Raw genomic sequence first — 21,297 nt, 5'->3', positions numbered from 1 at the left:
TCAATTCTCTTTATGACAAAATTAACTCTGAAAGATTCAGGCAACATCTTTTCCTAGTCATGTGAACCAGGCATTGTCCAAAGTGGACTTACACAAATTCACGTTGCAGGATATCGGTCATTCTTTGTGTCCAAGGCAGTACAGTTCAGAAACATGGACACACTTAAGTAGAGATATTCAAGTTCTTACTGTGTGGGAAAGGAAACTTTCGAGTCGAACCTATGGATCCATAAATGAGTACAGCTCTTGAAGAGCAAGGAGTAATCAGGAACTAATGCTGCTGTATCAGAAAACTGACATTTGGTCTCGCCAATTAAAGGAAGTAGACTTCAATGGCTAAGTCATGTACTGCAACAAGAAAATCTTCAAAGACATCCTCGTACAAGATGGCTGGATGACACACAAGGGAATTCCAAGGAACTTTGGAAGTGAGAGAATGGAGGAAGAAGACAGGTGACAGGCATGGACCAAAGTTGTCATAGAGGCCAAGACCCTTTATGGGTTGGAGAATCACGGAGTGAATATGTGAGTTAGTACAAGAACTAAAATTATTTTCTTTCACGTCGAGGATTTCACTCAAATATCTTTGTTCTGATTTACTCTATCAACTATCAGGTTCATTGCCTGGATCTGAGGAAAATATTTCAGTGCTCTAAGTAGAGTTACACAGCTTCAATGCACTGCATGTTAAATTGTCCTCAAAGAACACAGTGCATAAATTTAACACATCATATTTGATAAATATTTATTACCCAAGAAAAACATGCATCAACATACAAAACTTATATATTACATGTACTAAAATAACATTTACAAAGGAACAATTACCAATACTGACATTTTTAATTTCTTAATATCGTAAGAAAATTTTATATGTGGAAATATGGAACTGGCATGTTAATATCTAACCCCAATGTAAGAAAAAAAAAACACATGCCTGAAGTCCAGTCAAAATTATTTACCCATCAGAAATTACCCACATAATATAATATTACGAAAATACTGTGCCCTACAGTTTAAAAAAAAACTGTATTCTCATTTCTAACAGTTTCATACTCAGACCTAGTCATTTTGAACTGGAAACAACGTTAGTTCATGTTGTGTTGAATAATTTCACAAGTTCATAGAAACACAATACTGACGAACGTGAGAACATAATTTAAGAGCAAACAGATATACAATAAACTTTTTCAACCAAAGTACATGAGATTAACTTGCTACAGTAATGCTTAAGAGATTACACAATCTCAAGTTTGGAAATAAATAAGAGTACAAATGCCTTCCATGGTGAAATTTTTATCACAGTCTTGAATTGCACAAGCCACACAACTTGTTAAGAAATTAAAGAAGATGAATTATATAATATTCGGAACTAAAGAAGCATTTCTAGTTTCAATTGTTAAAGCTTATAATTCTTTATTGTATACAGTAATTATTAGACGAACAACATTTTGTGTATTATATTACTGTACAAATGCAACACTGAAGTACTAGGTCCAATACATTTAAAAAGAAGTGCGGCCTTCAAGCAAGTTTCTTCTTCTTTAAAGCCGTGAATACAAAAAATATGATCACAAAATCTCGTGTAGAATTTCCAATTTCTCAGTTGTAACTAGGAGTAAAATATCATGCAAATATTCATTTAATTTTAAGGAAAAAATTTAAAACAAAAAATTAAAAGTAAGTGGTTACAGAAATGAGAAAAACTTCAGAATTTAATAGGTAAAATTACATTTTCTACAACCACTTTTACTATTTGACTGTATTTTACAATCACCCTGTCGTAACAGACTAGAAATTTAATAAGTGCAAACATTCTGTGTTTGACACACACCAATTGCAATGTTAGGGCTAATAACTTAGCAACAACTGCCACATACTAATGTAACATTTTATTAAAAACGTACATTAAACGACTATCTTCATTCAAACTTCAAGTAAATCTCAATCACTATACGTAGGTTTAATCATTCCATTTTGCTTTCCTAATTCCTAACTCTAAGCACAAAAAACTGGAGTATTTGAGCAAAGTTCGATTCATATGTAACCTTCATGTGTCCCTTCTTGAGCTGCACACATCTTTCCTGCTTTCTGTCATCATTCACATTCCTTCATCATGTCTCCATTCCGTATTTTGTTTTACTAGCGAGTTTCCAGGTGTACTTCCGTGATGGAATTCTAAAATACACGCAGAAAGGTAACCAAGACAATCCTGGAGTTAATTTTCTACTCTCAGACAATGTCATTAAAAACTTAAGTAATTTAGTTTACTAAGTATCATGGCTAATAGGATGACCATAATATTTGTTTACAATATTGGAGGAGTTAAGCTATTTCCGTTAAGTATACATTTCAATACAATTTCAAGAATAACTTTAATTGAAAAAATACTCGCATTATTTATGATAAATCTGTACTTGATGAATGTTTAAATAACCATTATATCTTCGGCATTACTGAAAACAAAAAATCCTCTTCAAATGAAACGATATGAATGAATAAAATATGTAATGTTACAAGAAATATGGTCACCCTAAAATACTCGAACTCCCACACAGGCGCCAACTACGAGAACTGGTTTTACTGATTTACGTAATTTATATGGGTCCTAAACCACAATTAAATATTTCGTATAAAACTAACACATAGGTTCATTAATTCACGAATAAGACTACCGGTACTAGAATCTGGAAGATTCGAAACCAATAAAAAATAGAAGTATCATTCACAATGAAAATCTATTCACCACTTGTAAAACATCAGTTTTCCGTAACAGAAATTAAGGTTATATTCTTAAACATTTACGTTTACATCTACATTAATATGTAATTGTGGCTTAGGTATGTGCCTGTAATTTTGTCATTTTTAATCAATCCACATATTTTTACCTGATTTTAAATGTATTTATCTTATAGTGTATAAATGTATGCCTCGGAATTCAGACTCGAATAAATATTTCATTACACAGGAAACATATTTGGCTATGTATTCAAGAAACAAAATCGTATAACATCGAGAAATTGAGGTCACAAGACATACGACAGTAGAAAAGATACTAGAATTAAGGCAATATATATACATTTTACACCACCAGAACAGAAAAACATCAGACAGATTCATTCATATTCAAGAGCTCCAGGTTTTTAAACCAGGAGACCGCTCACTCACATTTTTCATTTCTCTACATAAATGCCTTTCACTGGTGCAGTGTCATGAACCAAATTGATCTGAACTATACACAAAGGAAACGTGGCCAGGTGGCATTCGTCTTGTCTTAAGTGCTTTAGCACAGATGCATGTTTTAATATTAAAGCCAATGGACCTATTTCAATTTCTTTCTCACGTATTATTATGCAAGGATCAGTTAAGTGTCGCATTCCACAAAGAGTGTCTTTATACTGTTCAAATGTGCTGATACACCCAGTTAAGTTTAAAGACAATTTCACGAAAAATTCCCCTTGTAACAAATATTCCAAGTAATATTACTCACAAACTGGTAAAAGCCTAGACGTCAGTCTATGGTTCTTACTGAATAATACTGGGGTAATAGTGTTCGTCACCTACACTTACGGTTCTGACTAGCCTGGCATACAGAACGTATAATGTTGCCATCAGCAACCGAGTCACTGACTGCAAACATCCCCCAGCCCAGGGATACACAATCTTTATCTCTCTTGGTTAAAATATCACCATTCCTCAGGGTCCAAGCCTTATTCTATTAGTCATCTTATTGCTAATTGAGATGGGCGGGGCATGTAGCACATATGGGTGAATCCAGAAATGCATATAGTGTGTTAGTCGGGAGGCCGGAGGGAAAAAGACCTTTGGGGAGGCCGAGACGTAGATGGGAAGATATTAAAATGGATTTGAGGGGGATGGGATATGATGATAGAGACTGGATTAATCTTGCTCAGGATAGGGACTGATGGCGAGCTTATGTGAGGGCGGCAATGAACCTCCAGGTTCCTTAAAAGGAACTAAGTAAGTAAGTATTGCTAATTGACTAGTCTCCTAAACTGAGACAACTCATTCTGTCTGTTGTTTTCCTAAGGTGCAAAGACAAATGCCGGGATAAGGCCAAAAGAAATGTGCTACAGATCTACATGCTCCCCAAAAATGTCGGCATCTTCTAATTAAAGCTTTCACAAATCAATTGAAGCTTCGGTTTTCATGTGTCGCCTTTGGTATTTTGGGTGAGGTAACTTGAACACTGGCCTAGTGCATGGGCTTGGATCCTTTGTCTAGTGAGTATAATGACGCCCCCTCACCATTTGCTCTACCCTGCTGCTGTTCGGTTGTACTAGCGACATTACTTTCCCTCTCATGTGGCAGCTGTTAGGTTATGTCCATTTTTGGGGAAACCCTTCGAAATTCTCTTCAGTACGTTCAACAGAACAGTGAAAAATTGAGTGAGGCAAGTGATCAACAGGTGTTAGATTTTTCTCATGGCAAGGACGCACAATCGCGCACTTTTCATTCAGATACATTCGAAAGTGAGAATATGGTGGTGAGGGTAAAAGGATAATTTATACTGAAGGAAAGTCTTGATGCCAATGAACACAAATCTGAACCTCTTTTGGCCAGCATAATTTACCCAATTTTTAACATGATTCAGCTAGTCGATATTTTGATACATGACATTCGTGAAGTGTCTGATCATAAAAGAATTAGCAATAATAGCTTCCTCCATCCGAGGGAATTTAAGAGAAAGTGTACAAAACAAATCCTCGCAATCTTAAAGAACTTAAAACACAGCATCATCTGGGAACTGCAATGAGTGATGTAAGTCTTTAAAGAGGTGCCGAAAGTATTCGAAAACATAAGACAGACAGTTTCATCATTTCTTGGGTTAATTTCGGATGGTAACTTTACAAATAGTTGCCTTTAGTAAGTTAAACAGTTCCCTGTTTTTTTTTTTTTTTTTTTGCTTTAGAGACACTGAACAGTCCATGGACGCATGTTCGAACACAAGACACAAGTCAGCTGGCAGAAAACCACCGAACAGTTCTCCCTGTAGGAGATACATTTACACTTGTCCTTTAAATAAACAGTTCCACAATAATGTATTTCTTAAATCAAAGAATTTAAAACGCTTATCTGCATTTGTTTTAAGTAATTTAGAACTCACAAGTCTTAATTCGTTTTCTACAAATAGACCAACTCATTTTACAGTAAGCCATAACAATAGAAATCTATCCTCCTGAAATGCATTAGTTATCTGCATATATAATAGTTACTTTTGTATATTTTTTACTCTATTCCAGTTTGACTCGTTAATTTTCAGTACAACAAAAATAAAATTAATGCCAACAAGAGTACCATATGATAATACAAATTACAAATTAAACTGCTACATTGAAACGCCATATGGACCTGAATTTGATATGAACTGAATTTAATTGAATTTCGGAAGAGGGCACTACGACACAGCACTGAGACCTTAGAAGATCTACTAGGCACATTCCCAAACACACTGGCTATGCTATGTATCCAGGCAACACTACTCCTCCATGCATTCAGGGAATGTTATGGAGAGCTGCCAGTGTGCTGTAGATTACTAATATGGGGAAATCAGAGAACCTCGAGAAATCTGATCTACCACAAGTGCTACTAATCTATGGACCTCAACTTTGTAGCTATGCATATTGCTTGGCTTTTCATGGCATGAAGTATAAAATATTTCGACACTGAAGAACAGTTACAGTACACATTACCTACAAAAATGAGCAAGGAATCCTGAATGTTAATATTCCATGTTCGAAGAAGAAAGGCAGCTTTAACAGTATCTGTTGTCTTATATGTGCATTCATTATAGATATATAAACATTTCACTTTATCATAAATATATTCCTCAGTCATATAGTGTTAAAAGTGTGTTATGGAGATGTATATTTCAATTTTCCTGAAGAAGGCAAGTTTGAAGAAGTTTAAGTTACTTCGTAACTCTTAAAAAGATCGTACAGGAACTACATATGAAAAGTTTTGCTGTTTCTTAAACATATAAAAGACTTTAGAAAGATAAACAATTATCACCCGCACTAGAATTACTGAAATGCTAAGAAGGACTGATTAATTTAATTGGCAAGAGAAAACAAAAGAACATCAACTAAGTTCACAAAATAATGTTTTGACAAGTACACGAACAACATATTACAAATATTTAATGCCAGTTTGTTGAGGTCAATCTTGGGATTCGAGTATTTGCAATTAAGGCAAAATCTTAGCTCTTAATAAGTCCGTCACTTATATTTTTGTAGAAAAAAGGGAATGACAAGACAGTATACACAAGTATATATATACTGTATATTGTATAATTAAAATAATTTTTGTGATTGACGTTCCTATTAGGGAGAGTTCAGTGCTGCTGACACTTACCTTACAGACCACAAGCCCACTGAGATATTCACTTCTGGCTTGCTCATTACTGTTTCACCGGATAAAATATTATTTTATGCAAAATTATTTTAATTACAATTACCATTTACACTACCCTGTCTTAAATTCCAACTGATTGAAATTCTGTGAAAATGAGATTAAGTATTTATCCCCCTCTAAATAAGTACAAAGCATTTTTCAATCATATGTTCAGGATAAATTCTCAGTCTTCTTCACAAATAGACTTAAGAGCCATGGAAAACCAGTGATTAAAGGCTAATCTGATGGTCTCTGAAATGAATGACAACCTGCTATTAACAAGTCACTTGTAAATATATCACTTTTTTATTCGAGAGGGGCTGTCAAATTATTTTCACGCAAATAGCTTCCTATACAGATGTTTATGGGTAGGTAAACTAGAAATCGCATTACACACAACTGAAACATCTTCACATATTTTTCTTTCCTCTCAAAGTAATCACGAAATGAACACACTAAGTCACGAAATGAAGATACGAAATCACGTCTTTGATTGTATATTGGAATGTCATAATCAGACTTTTTTTTTTTTTTTTTTTTGTAGGCAGGGAGGATAAATCTCTTGCCCACCCATCACGTGCTTTGCAAATATTGCTCCTACTGATAATGCAGAAGTTAAGTGACCTATTACATAATCTCCTTTAAAATAATAAAACCTAGTTTGTCCTTTTAAGGGGGATAAATACAGAATGTCTCACATAAAACCAGTATGTCATAATTCGTAAAACATCGGTTATGTTATTTTCTTTCATAATGTAATGCTTCCTGTGCAAAGCATGATCTCGTATACAATGGATAATAGTGGTATTTGGCAGTAGTTATCACAAACACTTTTTCATAGCATTCAGTTGTTAGTAGATATATGTAACGACGGCTACTCTGGGGGACAGGTGGCGCCATCTAGCAGTAACGAAACGAAAGAAGCCACAAGCAGCAGCGAACACCTGCCAGCACCTGTCGAAGTCGACCTGAACAAGGATGAGAGCCGCGCCAAATCTACAACATCTACCGAGTCGTACAGCAGACTGCCACTCGCGGCCTCTACTGGTCAAAATCAGAAGATCAACCGAAGTAGACTTTGAAGAAAAATATCACTGAAAGAGTGAACAATAACCTGAAATTCATGATGGAAAATCTCGCAAAGAATATAAAAAATATGATAAGGGAAGAAATAAAGGCAGCAACGCAACAATCAATGGAGCCACATCAAAGCCCTTTGGAGGCGGATGCAGAGAACGAGTTTGTTGCTGGCAATAGACTACAGAGGGAAAGACGCGGGGGACAGCAGGAACTACCCAATGACTCAGAAAGGAAAACAGCTGAAACCGGACCACGAATGAAGAACACAAAAACATTCGGAGACCAAAGGAACCATGAACCCGATCCAGACCCAGACATATACCAGGGCAGAGGAGAAAGTGAATACACGACAGTGGTGAGAGGTAAAAACAGGAGTGTGAGAGAGCAAGGAACCGAAGCAGAACAAGATTCGAAAAGAAGAACAAAGGGTACAAGACAAGGAGACAACAGACTAAATAAAATTGAACTGTGCAATAGACAAGCAAGATGGAAAATATGAAGAAGTGATGGCGTACCTACAAAACGAGGGTTTTACAGTGCACAATAAACGCCGAGACTGGACATACATAGGTCCCAATGGGGTCAGTACAATAGACCTAATACTTACACGAGGTATCAGAACGAAGGCAATTGCCACCCCACTCAAAAAAGAGGAAGCACTCATCCGCAAACATATTCCTGTAATTATGCATATAGAAGCCATCCCAGCCAACGTCATAGGAGAAAGATGACTCCCAACACTTGGTAAGAGACTGGACATGGATGTAATAAGATCGAAAATGGCCGACAGGAACCAGATAGAAGAAAAATACATAAGGGAAATATTGAAGAAGCTGCTGAATGGTTGAGGACATGCATAGAATGTGGTTCCGTCCCACAAAACATAAATAGGAGAGAGAGACCCTGGTTCGATAAAGAATGTTACGATCAGAGAAAGTTGACTCTAGAAAAACTGCGTAACATTAGAGAGACAAAAAGTGACAAAACCCTCGACGATTATTGACGAGAAAGAAAACTCTACAAAGATCTTACCAAGAAGAAAAAAAGGGAACACCTGGAAGAAGCGCAGAGGAAAATGATAGAAGAAGCAGAGAAAGACCCATACCGTGCCCTCCGCCTGAGAGAACAAAAGTTCCAACCCAGCATTACCATGGAGGCATGGAAAGAACACATGAACCAAGTTATATGTGCAAAGGAAACGAGACCCCCCGGTCAAGCCTCCTGTGATACCACAGGCAGAGGAGATCTTTACCGCAGAAGAAGTTGCCAAAGCTATACAGGAAACCAAGAACAGAACCCCAGGTCCAGATGGGATCAGAAATGAGCATCTAAGCAGACAGCCCTGGAGCTACTTCCGGTATGGACCCCCCTCCTGAACAAGTGTTTGGAATTAGGAAACATACCAGATGAATGGAGAAAGTCGACAGTCAGACTACTGTACAAGGGTAAAGGAGATATGACCAGCCTTAGAATCCATGGCGTTGAAACCCCTAACAAGGATCCTAACGAAGAGATTGGCAGAAAAGCTGGAACCAGTACTTCCGGAAGAACAATTTGGGTTCAGAAGAGGGAGATCCACAATAATGGCAGTGAAGAACCTATTGGATCAAATGAAACTGACATTAGAAGAGCCCAGAGGGAAACTATATGTGATTTTTGTAGATTATTCAAAAGCCTTCGACTTGGTCAACCGGAAGCTACTCATGGACAAGCTAGAAGAGCTAATTGGCAGAACAAGTACGGCCATACTTATATCAAACATCCTGGCAGAGAACTACCTCCAGATAGACGACGGAGTAGGAAGATCGGACTGGCTACCCCAAACGAAAGGCGTACTTCAAGGCGACCCACTAAGTCCCATCCTGTTCAATGCCTTTACATATGATGTCGCGAAAGAGATAACAGGAGCCAACACTTATATCTATGCCGACGATATGGCTATCGCAACGACAGATATAGGCTCACTACAGGCAGCGATAGACACTATGTGACTGGGCAGAGAAAAACGACATAAACAAAGAGAAGACAGAAATTGTAGCATTTAGGAAAGGTGGCAGGCTCACCGAAGGAGAACAAGTAAAATGCAACGATCAATTCCTAAAGAGAGTAAAAAACTTCAAATACTTAGGTCTTACAATACAGACAACAGGGAGGAGTTTCAGAATCCACATTAGAACAAGAACGGTGGCTGCAATCAGGGCCTTGAACGAGATTAGGAACATCAGGCTGCTATCAATGGACATCGCTATATGGACCTATTCAGGCTGAAGATATTACCTGTTCTTACGTATGGAATCGATCTGGTATGGGAACATCTCACACATAAGCAGCTGGAAGAGATAGGAGGGCGGTAGGAGTATCGCAAAGTACAAGATCGAGGCTGGTGTACGAGCTCGCCAGGGAGACCTTCCTCATAGAAGATCTGCAGACTACACTACTGCTGCCATCTAGTGAAGCTTACAGTGGACTTCTACAGAACCTACGTGAGAAGAAAAGGGACATATCACCGGAATTCTATGCAACCTGTGCGATGCAAGACAGAACCTGGACTCAGACGAACTACGAAGTGCGACATGTGACTACAAGATTGGCAATTCATGGCTTCCACCAGAAGCTGTGCTCCAATAAATAATAATAATAATAATAATAATAATAATAATAATAATAATTTTATTATTATTTTATTATTAATGAATTATTTTGTATTACAATCTTTGTATCATTTCTGTCACGATTATGTTATTGTTATTATTATTATTATTATTATTATTATTATTATTATTATTATTATTATTATTATTACTATTATTTCTATCATCAGCATTATTATTTGATCACTGTAAAATTTATGTAGACTACTGGACTGTACCCGAGCACGAGCATATGCTCATTTCGGGTATCCATACATATGTATTCATTTCAAATGTAAACTGTAAATAAATTTTAATCTGAATTTGAATTTGAAATTTGAATAAGACATTCCACGGTCCGGATGATACGTGCATATGTGTTTTGTGCTCAAAAAATTTTTAAAGTACCATATATTAAAGTGCAAGAAACACTGCAGATCTATCACTGCTTATAGCAAGGACAACTAAGATTATATTTACATCTACTCTTTGCACAGTTTGTGCGCAGTTCTCGTTTATTATTATTATTTTTTTTTTTTTTTAGAATGCTGTACTATATCAAAGAAAGGTTTGTACAAAGTTTAATCATATATTTCTATCGACTCATTTAAGGAAAACACGTGATGTTCTTCGTGAGTTATTTCCTACTGCTGGCATACCTACAAAAGCAATGTTGATGACATACAGCTGAATGACAAATATAATCGTATGATCATCCGAGAAGTTCGGGCTCTGGAGGTAGTAACAAACACTCAGCAACAAACTGGTGTTAAATTAATATTCTGCCATTATGTACATTTTGTGTGCTCACGAATTATTTCTGGTTGACGCAGAAAAAAGTCCCAAGTATTTCGAGTGGCATCATAAGACGACTGTGGGTGGTAAACTCAACCTAATGCTGTATTTTATAACTGAAGAGGTATGGTTTGATCTTTCTAACCATATGAATGCCCAAAATGTTCGCTACAGGTGTTCTGAAAACTCTTACACTTTACATCAAATTCTACCAGTTTAATCACACCACTGTGAACATAGATGGTTACCTCCGCATTTTCGAAGATTTCCACCCTCACCTGATGGAAAATGAGAAGATAAAATGCTTTTCTCAATAGGGTAACATCACGTCACAAGTCTCACCCATAATCAAAGCAGCAGACAGTAAGAAAGCATTGTGGCTGCCTCTTACCTTGAACTCGTCATTATGGGGATATTTAAAAGGAAACGTGAAGAGGAGCAATCACAGAATAGAAAAACCGAAAGAAAACTTTGACATAAGCAGCGAAGCTCTAGATCTCAATCTTTTACGTCAAGTGAATACGAATGTGATTATTTGTGCACAGAAGTGGATGGATGCACACGAACACAATGTTGTGTGTGTATATAACCTAGTTTCCCAATAGTATCTTTTGTCTAAATTCATGTTCTGTAAGTAGATTGTATTACAATGATGTCTGTTCTATGCAATACATTCTGTATATTTGTGTAAAGACTTCTATAAAGAATTCGCTGCAACTACTGTATATTATACGAGGCTGACTCATTTAAATAAATACCATCACGAAAACAAAGATGAACATTATAAGAAACGTGACATGATTGAAGAAGCAGAGACAACTGTGAGAGGCAACGTACAAAACTAAAATAAGTAATATCAGGCAACACTGTGTAGTTGCCATGGTAAAAGCACGAATCTGATGGCTTGAGCATGGTGGTTGACTCGACAATAGAAGGGAGAGTCTTCCCTTCCCTAACAACTGTCAATCACAAACTTACTTTAATCAGACAATAGTATATAATAAAAATCTCAATTCCTCTTAGAAATTAATATATCAGATATTTTTGCAACACGTTTCTCACACATGCATTAAAAGATGAATGATATACAGCACCCAAAACATGACAAGGAAAGAATATTTTTGTAACAAACATGACGCAAGACTAGACAAAGAAAGCAAATACGAGGTCAGACAATTAAAAATGAGACTGCTCCACTCCTGTCGAGGGTGAAAGGAGGGATGCGGATTGCTAGCAAAAGTTGGGAACCTTAAAGGTTTGCAATGCAGCGGGGGTTTGTTCATCTCACTATTCGACTTAGTTTGTCGTTGAGAGTGGTTTCAAGTGGACGCTGTGTTGTTAACTTGCTGGAATAATACCTAGTGAAAAGATTGAACAGTATATTAATCTCAAATTTCTTGTGAAACTGGGAATACCCCGAATGGAGTACATTCAATTATTGAAGCATGTGTATGCAGATCATTTCTGCAGTGCCTGGGAAAAGTGACATAAGTCAGTTTCCACAACTCTATTTTGATAATTTATTGACAACTGACACTGGTTTATGTCGATTTGATTTTTTTCTGCATGAATTATTATAATGGGAGAAATATTTGTCTCTTTTTCCAAGCGAACGAGTGAGGAGGGGTGGCCAATTTTTTTAAAGAACAACATGTGGATGCTACATCAGGACTCTGCACCCGCACACAACGCTCTTTTGGTGAAGAAGTTTCTAGCCAACAAATGCAATCCAGTTCTTGAACATCCTCCATATTCTTCCCCAGAGTGAAAAGTGTCCTGAAGGGAACCCATTTTCCGTCCATTCAAGAGGTGAAGGCAAAACAGTCGCAACTACTGAAAGCGTTGGGCGTTGATGAGCTGCAGCATTGTTATGAACAATGGAAGACATGCATACAGCGGTGTGTAGACTTGGAAGGGGACAACAGTTAAATGGTAAGTTTCTGGAAATTAACCACATATTTTAAACCAGTCCCGATTTTAAATTATCTGACCTCGTAATTCTATAAAACAGAAAGAAAACAAGAAGTTAAATCTCAATTATGAGCAGATACCTGTAATTCCATGGCTCTTTCTGAACAATAGTTCACGAAATATTATGTAGCATGCAAGACAACAGTTTTGAATGTTAATTCTTCACAGATTTTGCAACTCATGAGCATAAATTAGGTAAGGTCAAGTGTTGTATGTGTTACAATGGGGTTGCCATATTGTAATAACATGTGTAAATGTGGCGACAGATAAGGTAGTGCATACATTTATCTACAATTTTGAAAATCCTGTTAGAATCAAAGGTTGATATAAAGCAATGAATTTTGTGCATTACTATAAAATTAAAATTTTACATAGTTACAGCTTTACATTTGTCATGAGAACTTCTTACTATGAAAAGGATAATTACAAAAATTACATCTTGTTTTTACAGCAGTACTTTGACAAAATGAACTGCATTGTTATTCCGATTTTTGTGTGATCGAAACACCCGAGGGAGGTGCAATCCATTCATATATAACGCTTAGTAGAATCGTTAATTTAAATATACAAATAAATTAATAGTTTTCTTTTTTAAATGTTTACATTCTCGATTGTATGTGTTATCAAATTGTTTGGTATTGTTTCTTTTTTTTACAGCTACATTTTCTAGGTATTATGAAATATAGATCACTGTTCTTAATCGTATTTGCACTGATTATTAAATTTTTTAAATCTAATTTCGAACCATTTGCATATTTTTTTTTTTTTCAGGAGATGAATCTTTTTTTCAAAACTTCGTTTTACGTAATACATAACATTATTAATTGTTCTTCCATATTAGAAAAAAAAAACAAAATGTAAATTTATATATTTTTCAGAATTTGGTTTCCTTAATGGAAAAGTGTTTATCTTCAAAGTGGATGAAGAGAATTCAATTTTGGGGAGGGGGGACAAATAGTTTTGAATTGGTTGGTTGGTTATCCCAGAAGCAGACAAACGGTATTAATGTGTATTTATGCCAAAATCACCTGGAGAGTGTTATGTACAGTCAGTACAATTTTGAAGATTATATCTTCTACACTCCTTAAACAAGAAAGGTAATATTTCACCAATTAAAAAAAAACATCATCTCATAATACTGAATTCTTAGCTATAATTATGCAGAAGTATTAACCCATTAAACTTGGGTCGGTGGGAAAGAAACTAGCAACCCTACCCCATATCTCCTCGCTTAGTTACCTCACGAGTGATTTCTTATTGGCGTCACTTAGAGGTTCAAACCTGTCTTCGGACAATTGACTAAACAACAACTTGGGTTACACTTACCACACTTGACCTTATGCATGAACAATGAAATCATGTCTACCATGAAACAACAAATCATTATGTGTACTTACGAAAGTATTTTTGGAATCTTCCTTGTTGGTACCGTGGTTACTAGCTGGCCCCATAACAACGTTCCAATTCCAAAGAAGAGGCACCACAGCCATTGTTCCAAACTCAGACTTGCTGTAGAAAATGCCATCCTACCACACTGTATAATTAGGACCTGAGTACAGAGCATGTGTATACTTTAGGAACAATATTTACACATATATCATGATTTCAAATAAAAACACTGGCTATTATGCAAATGAAAATACAACTACAGCTATAATATATTGCTGTCGGCACATCCATCTACCCAATCTCTTTCCGTAAACTTTATGCAAAATATTAAGTTACCACAAACCTTAATTATCCAAAGCCTTTAAGTGATGAGAGCTAAGAACAAATAACAACATGAGAAAAAAAAACGCTCATCCATTAAAGAGATGAGAATGCACAATTATAACAAAAATCTTTTTAGCATACATAACCAAATTTTAAATCTTCTACTTAATCAATATTAAAGTTTTCATAAAGAAATGAAAGATTTCACTTTCTCATTATATGAGGTTCAGGGAGAAAATACTGTAATGTTGCCAAAAAGCAGACTTCGATATTTTCAAGGAAATACTCGCTTTAAGCTTCCTCTGATAGCAAGAAAATGGTTCTGGATGTTATGGCCACCTTGTTTATTTTTCTAACTATGAAAGAATTTTGTTAATATTGAAGTATCTATGAGTCAATTTACGCAGGAATATCCATATGAAATTATTTTAGTACAAATAATTTGTTTCTCCATTTGGAACTAAAAATGCACAAAGGCAATACAAATCAAATAAAATCATATAATTTTCTGAGATTTATTATTTTTTTTTTGTATTACAAAGAAGACTGAAAAATAAAACTGTATAGTTTAAATGAAAGGTTAAATTATTACATACAGAATTTAATGTAAATTTCATTACAATTTTAGTTCATGTCTTCACTACCATTTGGCCAGGTAACTGTGATTCTACATTTCATTATAATTTTAGTTCATGTCTTCACCACCAATTGGCCAGGTGACTATGCAGATTAACTGTTACTAGCTGTAGCCCCCTTCTTGAAATGCATGGCTAAATTTCGAAAGAAGCAATTAATGATTTGGAAATTCTGTCAAAATGAGAGTATTTCACACATCTACATACAATTCATGAATTAAATATGTAATTTACTGAGATTATAAATGATGCATTATGTGAAATCCTGAAAAAGAAGGCATGTTTTATTTTCATATGTAGTATTGTGTGGCAAATGGATGAGCCATATATGAAGCAAATCACTAATGTAGGTTTGTTATCAGTTCGTGGTTAAATTTCAGACCTACCAACTTTCATACAATAAGCTCAAGACTTCCTCTCATGATAATCTCAGAGATTTAGAGGTGCTCGCATAACTTTCGTATTTAATGTTAAGTTTTCGCCTCACTGCTCTTATCATTTTCATTATAAAGAATAGCATCCACAAAATTCCCATCTCCCACATTTTATCTCTTGTTGTTTGACAGGTCTGATATTGTATGCATTCTGTGACAGTCGAGGATGATTTAAAACATGTAGTTCAGTATTTTGCTGATATGGCTGAATGCTTATTAGCACTATAAAAAATAATTCCATTCATGTATACCCATTTAATATTTCAAGAAAAACTGTGAAGAGTAGGTTAATATAAAATGCAATATAGTAAAGGCACTGAATTATTACCACATAATTAAACAACAGGAGAAAGTGTCACACACTTTTTTTTTAATATGAATATTATGCAACAAATCACAGTAGAAACGAGATCAGTTCATTTTTATAATGCAAACCTTGTCTGGCACTAGTTTTTTAAATTTCGGTTTTCATATACTACTTATGAGTCTCTTGCCAGACAAACTTATAAGAAATCAATTGTATTTTAACTTCACATTATTAAAACTCGTAGCAAAGATGTGTCATTTGAAATTCCCTTCATTCTGTAAACTTCCATTTGTCATGATTTTACCTAGACTTTTCATCTAAACAACACAATTTCACAGTTCAATTTTATTCCAGTAAACATAGCAATGCCTCTCTTCATTTCCTTTGCCAGAAGTGTAACAAATTAGTGGAATGAATTATGGATTCAAACAAAGAAGAAAATTAACAGTACCAGGTTCGTACAATATTTTCCCCATAATAAGAAGTTATGAGTCAGATTCCTAGTGTCACCACGCAACCAAAGAATACAGAATCATGTCTCGAAGGATTCCAATTCATTGAATATGATTCCAGTGTCAGTAGTCATGTGTTCAATGTCCAAATACAAAACATATTTCATTTCCCTTTCTACTTCTAGAGTACAGTGATTATTATAAGCATCCAGTGCATTAAAAATTACAGTACACATGACAATTTGTAATTCAAGATTAATTACTGCTAAAGCCAAAAATTTCCCTTTCCTGCTTCCCATGTAAAGTACAACCTATTACATGAAATCTCTTAACAAGTATTTTGTGCATAAAATATTACTACTAAATATGAGTATGAAACTTCAACTGCTGTCTCTGTGCATTTTACAAAACCTGACTTTTTCACGATTCGAAGCAAGTAACCTAGCAGTAACAGTAGCTGTAGGTGGTGGTGGTGGTGGTGGTGGTAGTGTAACAGTACAGTAGTGGTGTGTAAAGGTAAGCGTTCACTATATCGTATCACACTCATTGGACGAATCACACGGATTGGAAAAAGACTATATTTGCTGTAATTGTTATGTAACCGCGTTCACTACATCGTATCGGACGCATTGCCTCTCAGCAAATCCGTCCACGTTTCTCAGATGGGCAACTTTTCTGATGCATGTGATCATGGCCTTCTTTAATAAATAAATTTTAATTGGTCAACTGTTACTATCATGTTGTGCCATGTTCAGTGTCGCGCCAAAATGGCAGACGGAAAACTTATTTCGCATGTAGAAAATTGCGAAGAATTATATAATTTGAGGTGTTCCCATTACAGTAATCAAGTCGTTTCTTGCAAATATATTACGTAACCAATATTTCTTTCGTTTCTTCCTCTTCAATTAAGACGCATGAAGCAATTACAAATTCTTATTTGCTAACTGATGTAATTAATAGATCTAACCTCAACTCCTCTGTTTTCAGTAATGTCAATATCGTACGACGTCATGTTTTAAACAGCTGATAGGGGGAGGCGATGAGGTGGAGCCATTACAGTGAATGCACTGCACTTAAAATATCCGTTGCGTGCGATTCGTATGAGTGCGATACAATGTAGTGAACACCTTAACAGTACAGTAGCACAATACCGGTAGTGGTGTAACAGTGCAGTAGTGATGGATGTAGTAGTACAGTAGTGGTGTGACAATACAGTAGGGTAACCAGACGTCCTGTTCTGATAAAAGTATGCTCAGGACACCAAAATTCCCGTTTTTTAAAAATGACGTCCAATTTCCCTAAATTATTGTTTAAATATTTCTTTTTCTTTTATTTTATTTAATAATCACGAAAAACATTGATTAATTCTATACTTTTTCTATCAGAGTCACAATAATGAATTCAATAAAGACCATGTTAATCACAAAATGTCATTGCAAAAATGTGTCTTGCATGGACTTCTATAGTTTCCTGAAGGAAAGGCCAACACTTCTAGAGCAAATTCACTCATTAAAGAAATATGATGCTGATTGTACAGTTCATCTTCATGGAGAATGTTAAAATAGTTAAAAGGTAATATGAGGCAAAAAATGTTGTTATGAAACAAGTTCAGAATACAGTGACATGAATATGACGTAAGATCCAATTAACCTGAAATATTTTTAAACACATAAGTTAACCTAATTAATCCAGACTAGTTGCAATATAAAAAAATGATTAACAATGACTTAAGTATCCATGCTACTCTACTATGTATAATTACTAGGGCTATAGTCTAACTACTGTAAACAGTGTAGTATTTATTACTTTAAAATAAATAAAACTGGACTTCATTGCTCACTGACATTATATAAACTAATAATAATGAATGTTTAGATGAAATGTTGATTCACGTCAACTAACAAGTGTCTCGTTTTTTATTTTGGGAATCTGATCACCCTATTACAGTAATGATGTAACAGTACAGTAGTGGTGTAGTAGTACAGTAGTGATGTGACAGTACAGTAGTAGTGTAGTAGTACAGTAGTGATGTGACAGTATAGTAGTGGTGTAGTAGTACAGTAGTGATGTGAAAGTATAGTAGTGGTGTAGTAGTACAGTAGTGATGTGACAGTATAGTAGTGGTGTAGTAGTACAGTAGTGATGTGACAGTATAGTAGAGGTGTAGTAGTACAGTAGTGATGTGAAAGTATAGTAGTGGTGTAGTAGTACAGTAGTGATGTGACAGTACAGTAGTGATGTGACAGTACAGTAGTGATGTGACAGTACAGTAGTAGTGTAGTAGTACAGTAGTGATGTGACAGTACAGTAGTAGTGTAGTAGTACAGTAGTGATGTGACAGTACAGTAGTAGTACAGTAGTGGTTTGACAGTACAGTAGTAGTGTAGTAGTACAGTAGTGGTTTGACAGTACAGTAGTAGTGTAGTAGTACAGTAGTGGTTTGACAGTACAGTAGTAGTGTAGTAGTACAGTAGTGGTTTGACAGTACAGTAGTAGTGTAGTAGTACAGTAGTGGTTCGACAGTACAGTAGTAGTGTAGTAGTACAGTAGTGGTTTGACAGTACAGTAGTAGTGTAGTAGTACAGTAGTGGTTTGACAGTACAGTAGTAGTGTAGTAGTACAGTAGTGGTTTGACAGTACAGTAGTAGTGTAGTAGTACAGTAGTGGTTTGAAAGTACATTAGAGTACAGTAGTGGCGAAATTCAATGTGGGCAAGTACTAGAACATTTTCGCAGAGAGTCTTTTATCTAGATCAGGTTTCTTTTGTGTGCTATAAATCTGTAACAGAGATTCCACAGTTTAGGAAACAATGACTAAAATTTCATTGCCGTTGGCTGAGTTTGATCCCGCATGATGACTGCAAGGCCAACTAGGACTGAAGTAACCTAAGTACTGTATCCATTAAGCAATCTAAAATATTTTCCACTTAACATGCTAAATATGAAGGACTCAGAAACGTTTACAGATAATAGAGTTCCTTCACGAATTTCCTGCTACACTTCCTAATTTCACACGTTAACAACTGAGAATGAAATGTTTATGAACTATGTTAGGCGAGAACATTATTTCGTTTTAAAACTCTAACCATCAAAATTCCTTTCCATGAAGAGGGGGGGTGGGGGTGGGTCGGTCGGTCGGTGTGTGTGTGTGTGTGTGTGTGTGTGTATTACAACTTCATACTACACAAGAAAATTTAAGATACTAATACCAGAAAAGCGTTACTTTAATGTTTATTATAGAAACTTAATTTTTTTGGCCACAATATACAATGAAACCTCTCATTTACGGACATCGAAAAGACGTAGCAATCTGTCCGCATCTGGGAGGTGTCCTTTATTGGGAGGGAGGCTCCCCAATCTAACAGTAAATTTATAATATGAATTATGTATCCCCTTACGCTTTAATTGAACTGTATTACTGTAGTTTAATTCTAAATACAGTACAGTATACTACAGTAAATTCTTTTCTACTTTGAACTACAGTAGATAAGACTGAAAAAGGAAAATACAGTACTGTGCCATGCAATTTTATTCTATGTCTACAGTTATGCAGTACTGTAATTTACAGTTTTCAACTTAACCTTTACATTCAGGTGCCTTGTCTCTCGAAACAGTACCACTGATTGAAGTGAAGAGAATAATCCTATTAACTCCATCATAAGTCAAATACAATTTCACGATCACGGTAACCTTGGACCCATCAAACAGGTTACATTTTATGACTGTTTATCCACCCCTTCCAGCTAACAAGGGGTAGCTGGCTGGGCCAGTGGTAGTCTACGAGACCCATGTCTTCTTTCATGTTAAGGAATTTCTGTACAGTTCTCAAAACTAAATTTTCCATTTTTGTAACACATTAGGTCTTGAAATCCAAGTTCTGTCCACAGTCAGGAGGTAAAGCTAGCTTTAGAACTGTGAAACAGCTGTCCATGTCCGTGCCTGAGAGTGTCAGTAAATGAGAGTTAAATTTATCATTATTTCTATATTATTTCAGTTGGGACATAAAAATCTGTCTGTATATGAGGAGTGTCCGTATCCTGGGGGTGTCCGTAAGGAGAAGTTTCACTGTATAACCTAACATTACAATGTAGAGTCACAATATAATTATTTATTAGTGGATAAGATATCAAATGATAGACAACATTAAGATATATATAGATCATATGCAGAAATTAAGAGGAAGGCGAAAAATAGGGAAAACTGACGAATGCCCTTAGGGAGAAAACTATAAATGAAGTCGAGAATATTTTATTTTAAATATAATGACTGCACCAATTTCAAGTAATTCATTTGCTGTTATTTCTTGCAACACCACGTGTGTCTTCTCTATCACTACTCATCAAATGACAAAACAACACAGCAGTCTTATAATTTTGCATTTTTTTTTTGCACTGGCAGGACCCTTAACTAGCCGTTATTCACCCCGACTCTGAATGTGGCTCATAGTGCCGAGAAGCATAGACCACTTAGCTCATCACAGACTATGAAGTGTATATCACAGGTGGTGGGTCTGCATTACATTCGTAATGAAAGTAATTGAGAATTGTTGGGATGTCACAGGGTAATTGGAGTACCTGGAGAAAATCCGTGTTGCCTGGACCAAGGGCTTGCCCAACAAAAGTTATAAATTCAGAGTGGTCCAATCAGACTTTGGCTTATTAACCCAGCATGCTAGTACTTGGCCACTGTAGCGGCATTTTCTCAACTAAGCGACTCGATCAACTGGAAACCATTTCTAATATTTCCACTTCTTTAAACAGATGCAACGCTTTTTACGCAACTTTGTTCATACTTTTACTTCGTGGCGACAATATTTTGTCTGGGTGCATGTAATATTTAACTTAACATAACTAACAGCGACTAAGTC

General features: G+C 35.7%; 1 protein-coding gene across 16 annotated transcripts in view; it reads right to left on the bottom strand.

Annotated features, from left to right (window-relative positions):
- Positions 1-21,297, bottom strand: part of PMCA (plasma membrane calcium-transporting ATPase 3) — an 805,979-nt gene that overhangs the window by 63,147 nt on the left and 721,535 nt on the right. For 15 of the 16 annotated variants that reach the window (XM_069838528.1, XM_069838532.1, XM_069838529.1 and 12 more), the window contains one exon: positions 14,288-14,439. In XM_069838528.1, the coding sequence (XP_069694629.1) occupies positions 14,288-14,439 (152 nt within the window). Of the gene's footprint in view, positions 1-731; positions 2,179-14,287; positions 14,440-21,297 lie in introns of those variants that run through there. The other variant, XM_069838543.1, reaches the window with a different exon arrangement.

Source organism: Periplaneta americana, chromosome 10 (genome assembly GCF_040183065.1).
Source record: "Periplaneta americana isolate PAMFEO1 chromosome 10, P.americana_PAMFEO1_priV1, whole genome shotgun sequence".
NCBI classification, from domain to species: Eukaryota; Metazoa; Arthropoda; class Insecta; order Blattodea; family Blattidae; genus Periplaneta; species Periplaneta americana.
Note: the sequence above shows the minus strand (reverse complement) of the source record. Positions and strands in the feature narration are given on the sequence as shown.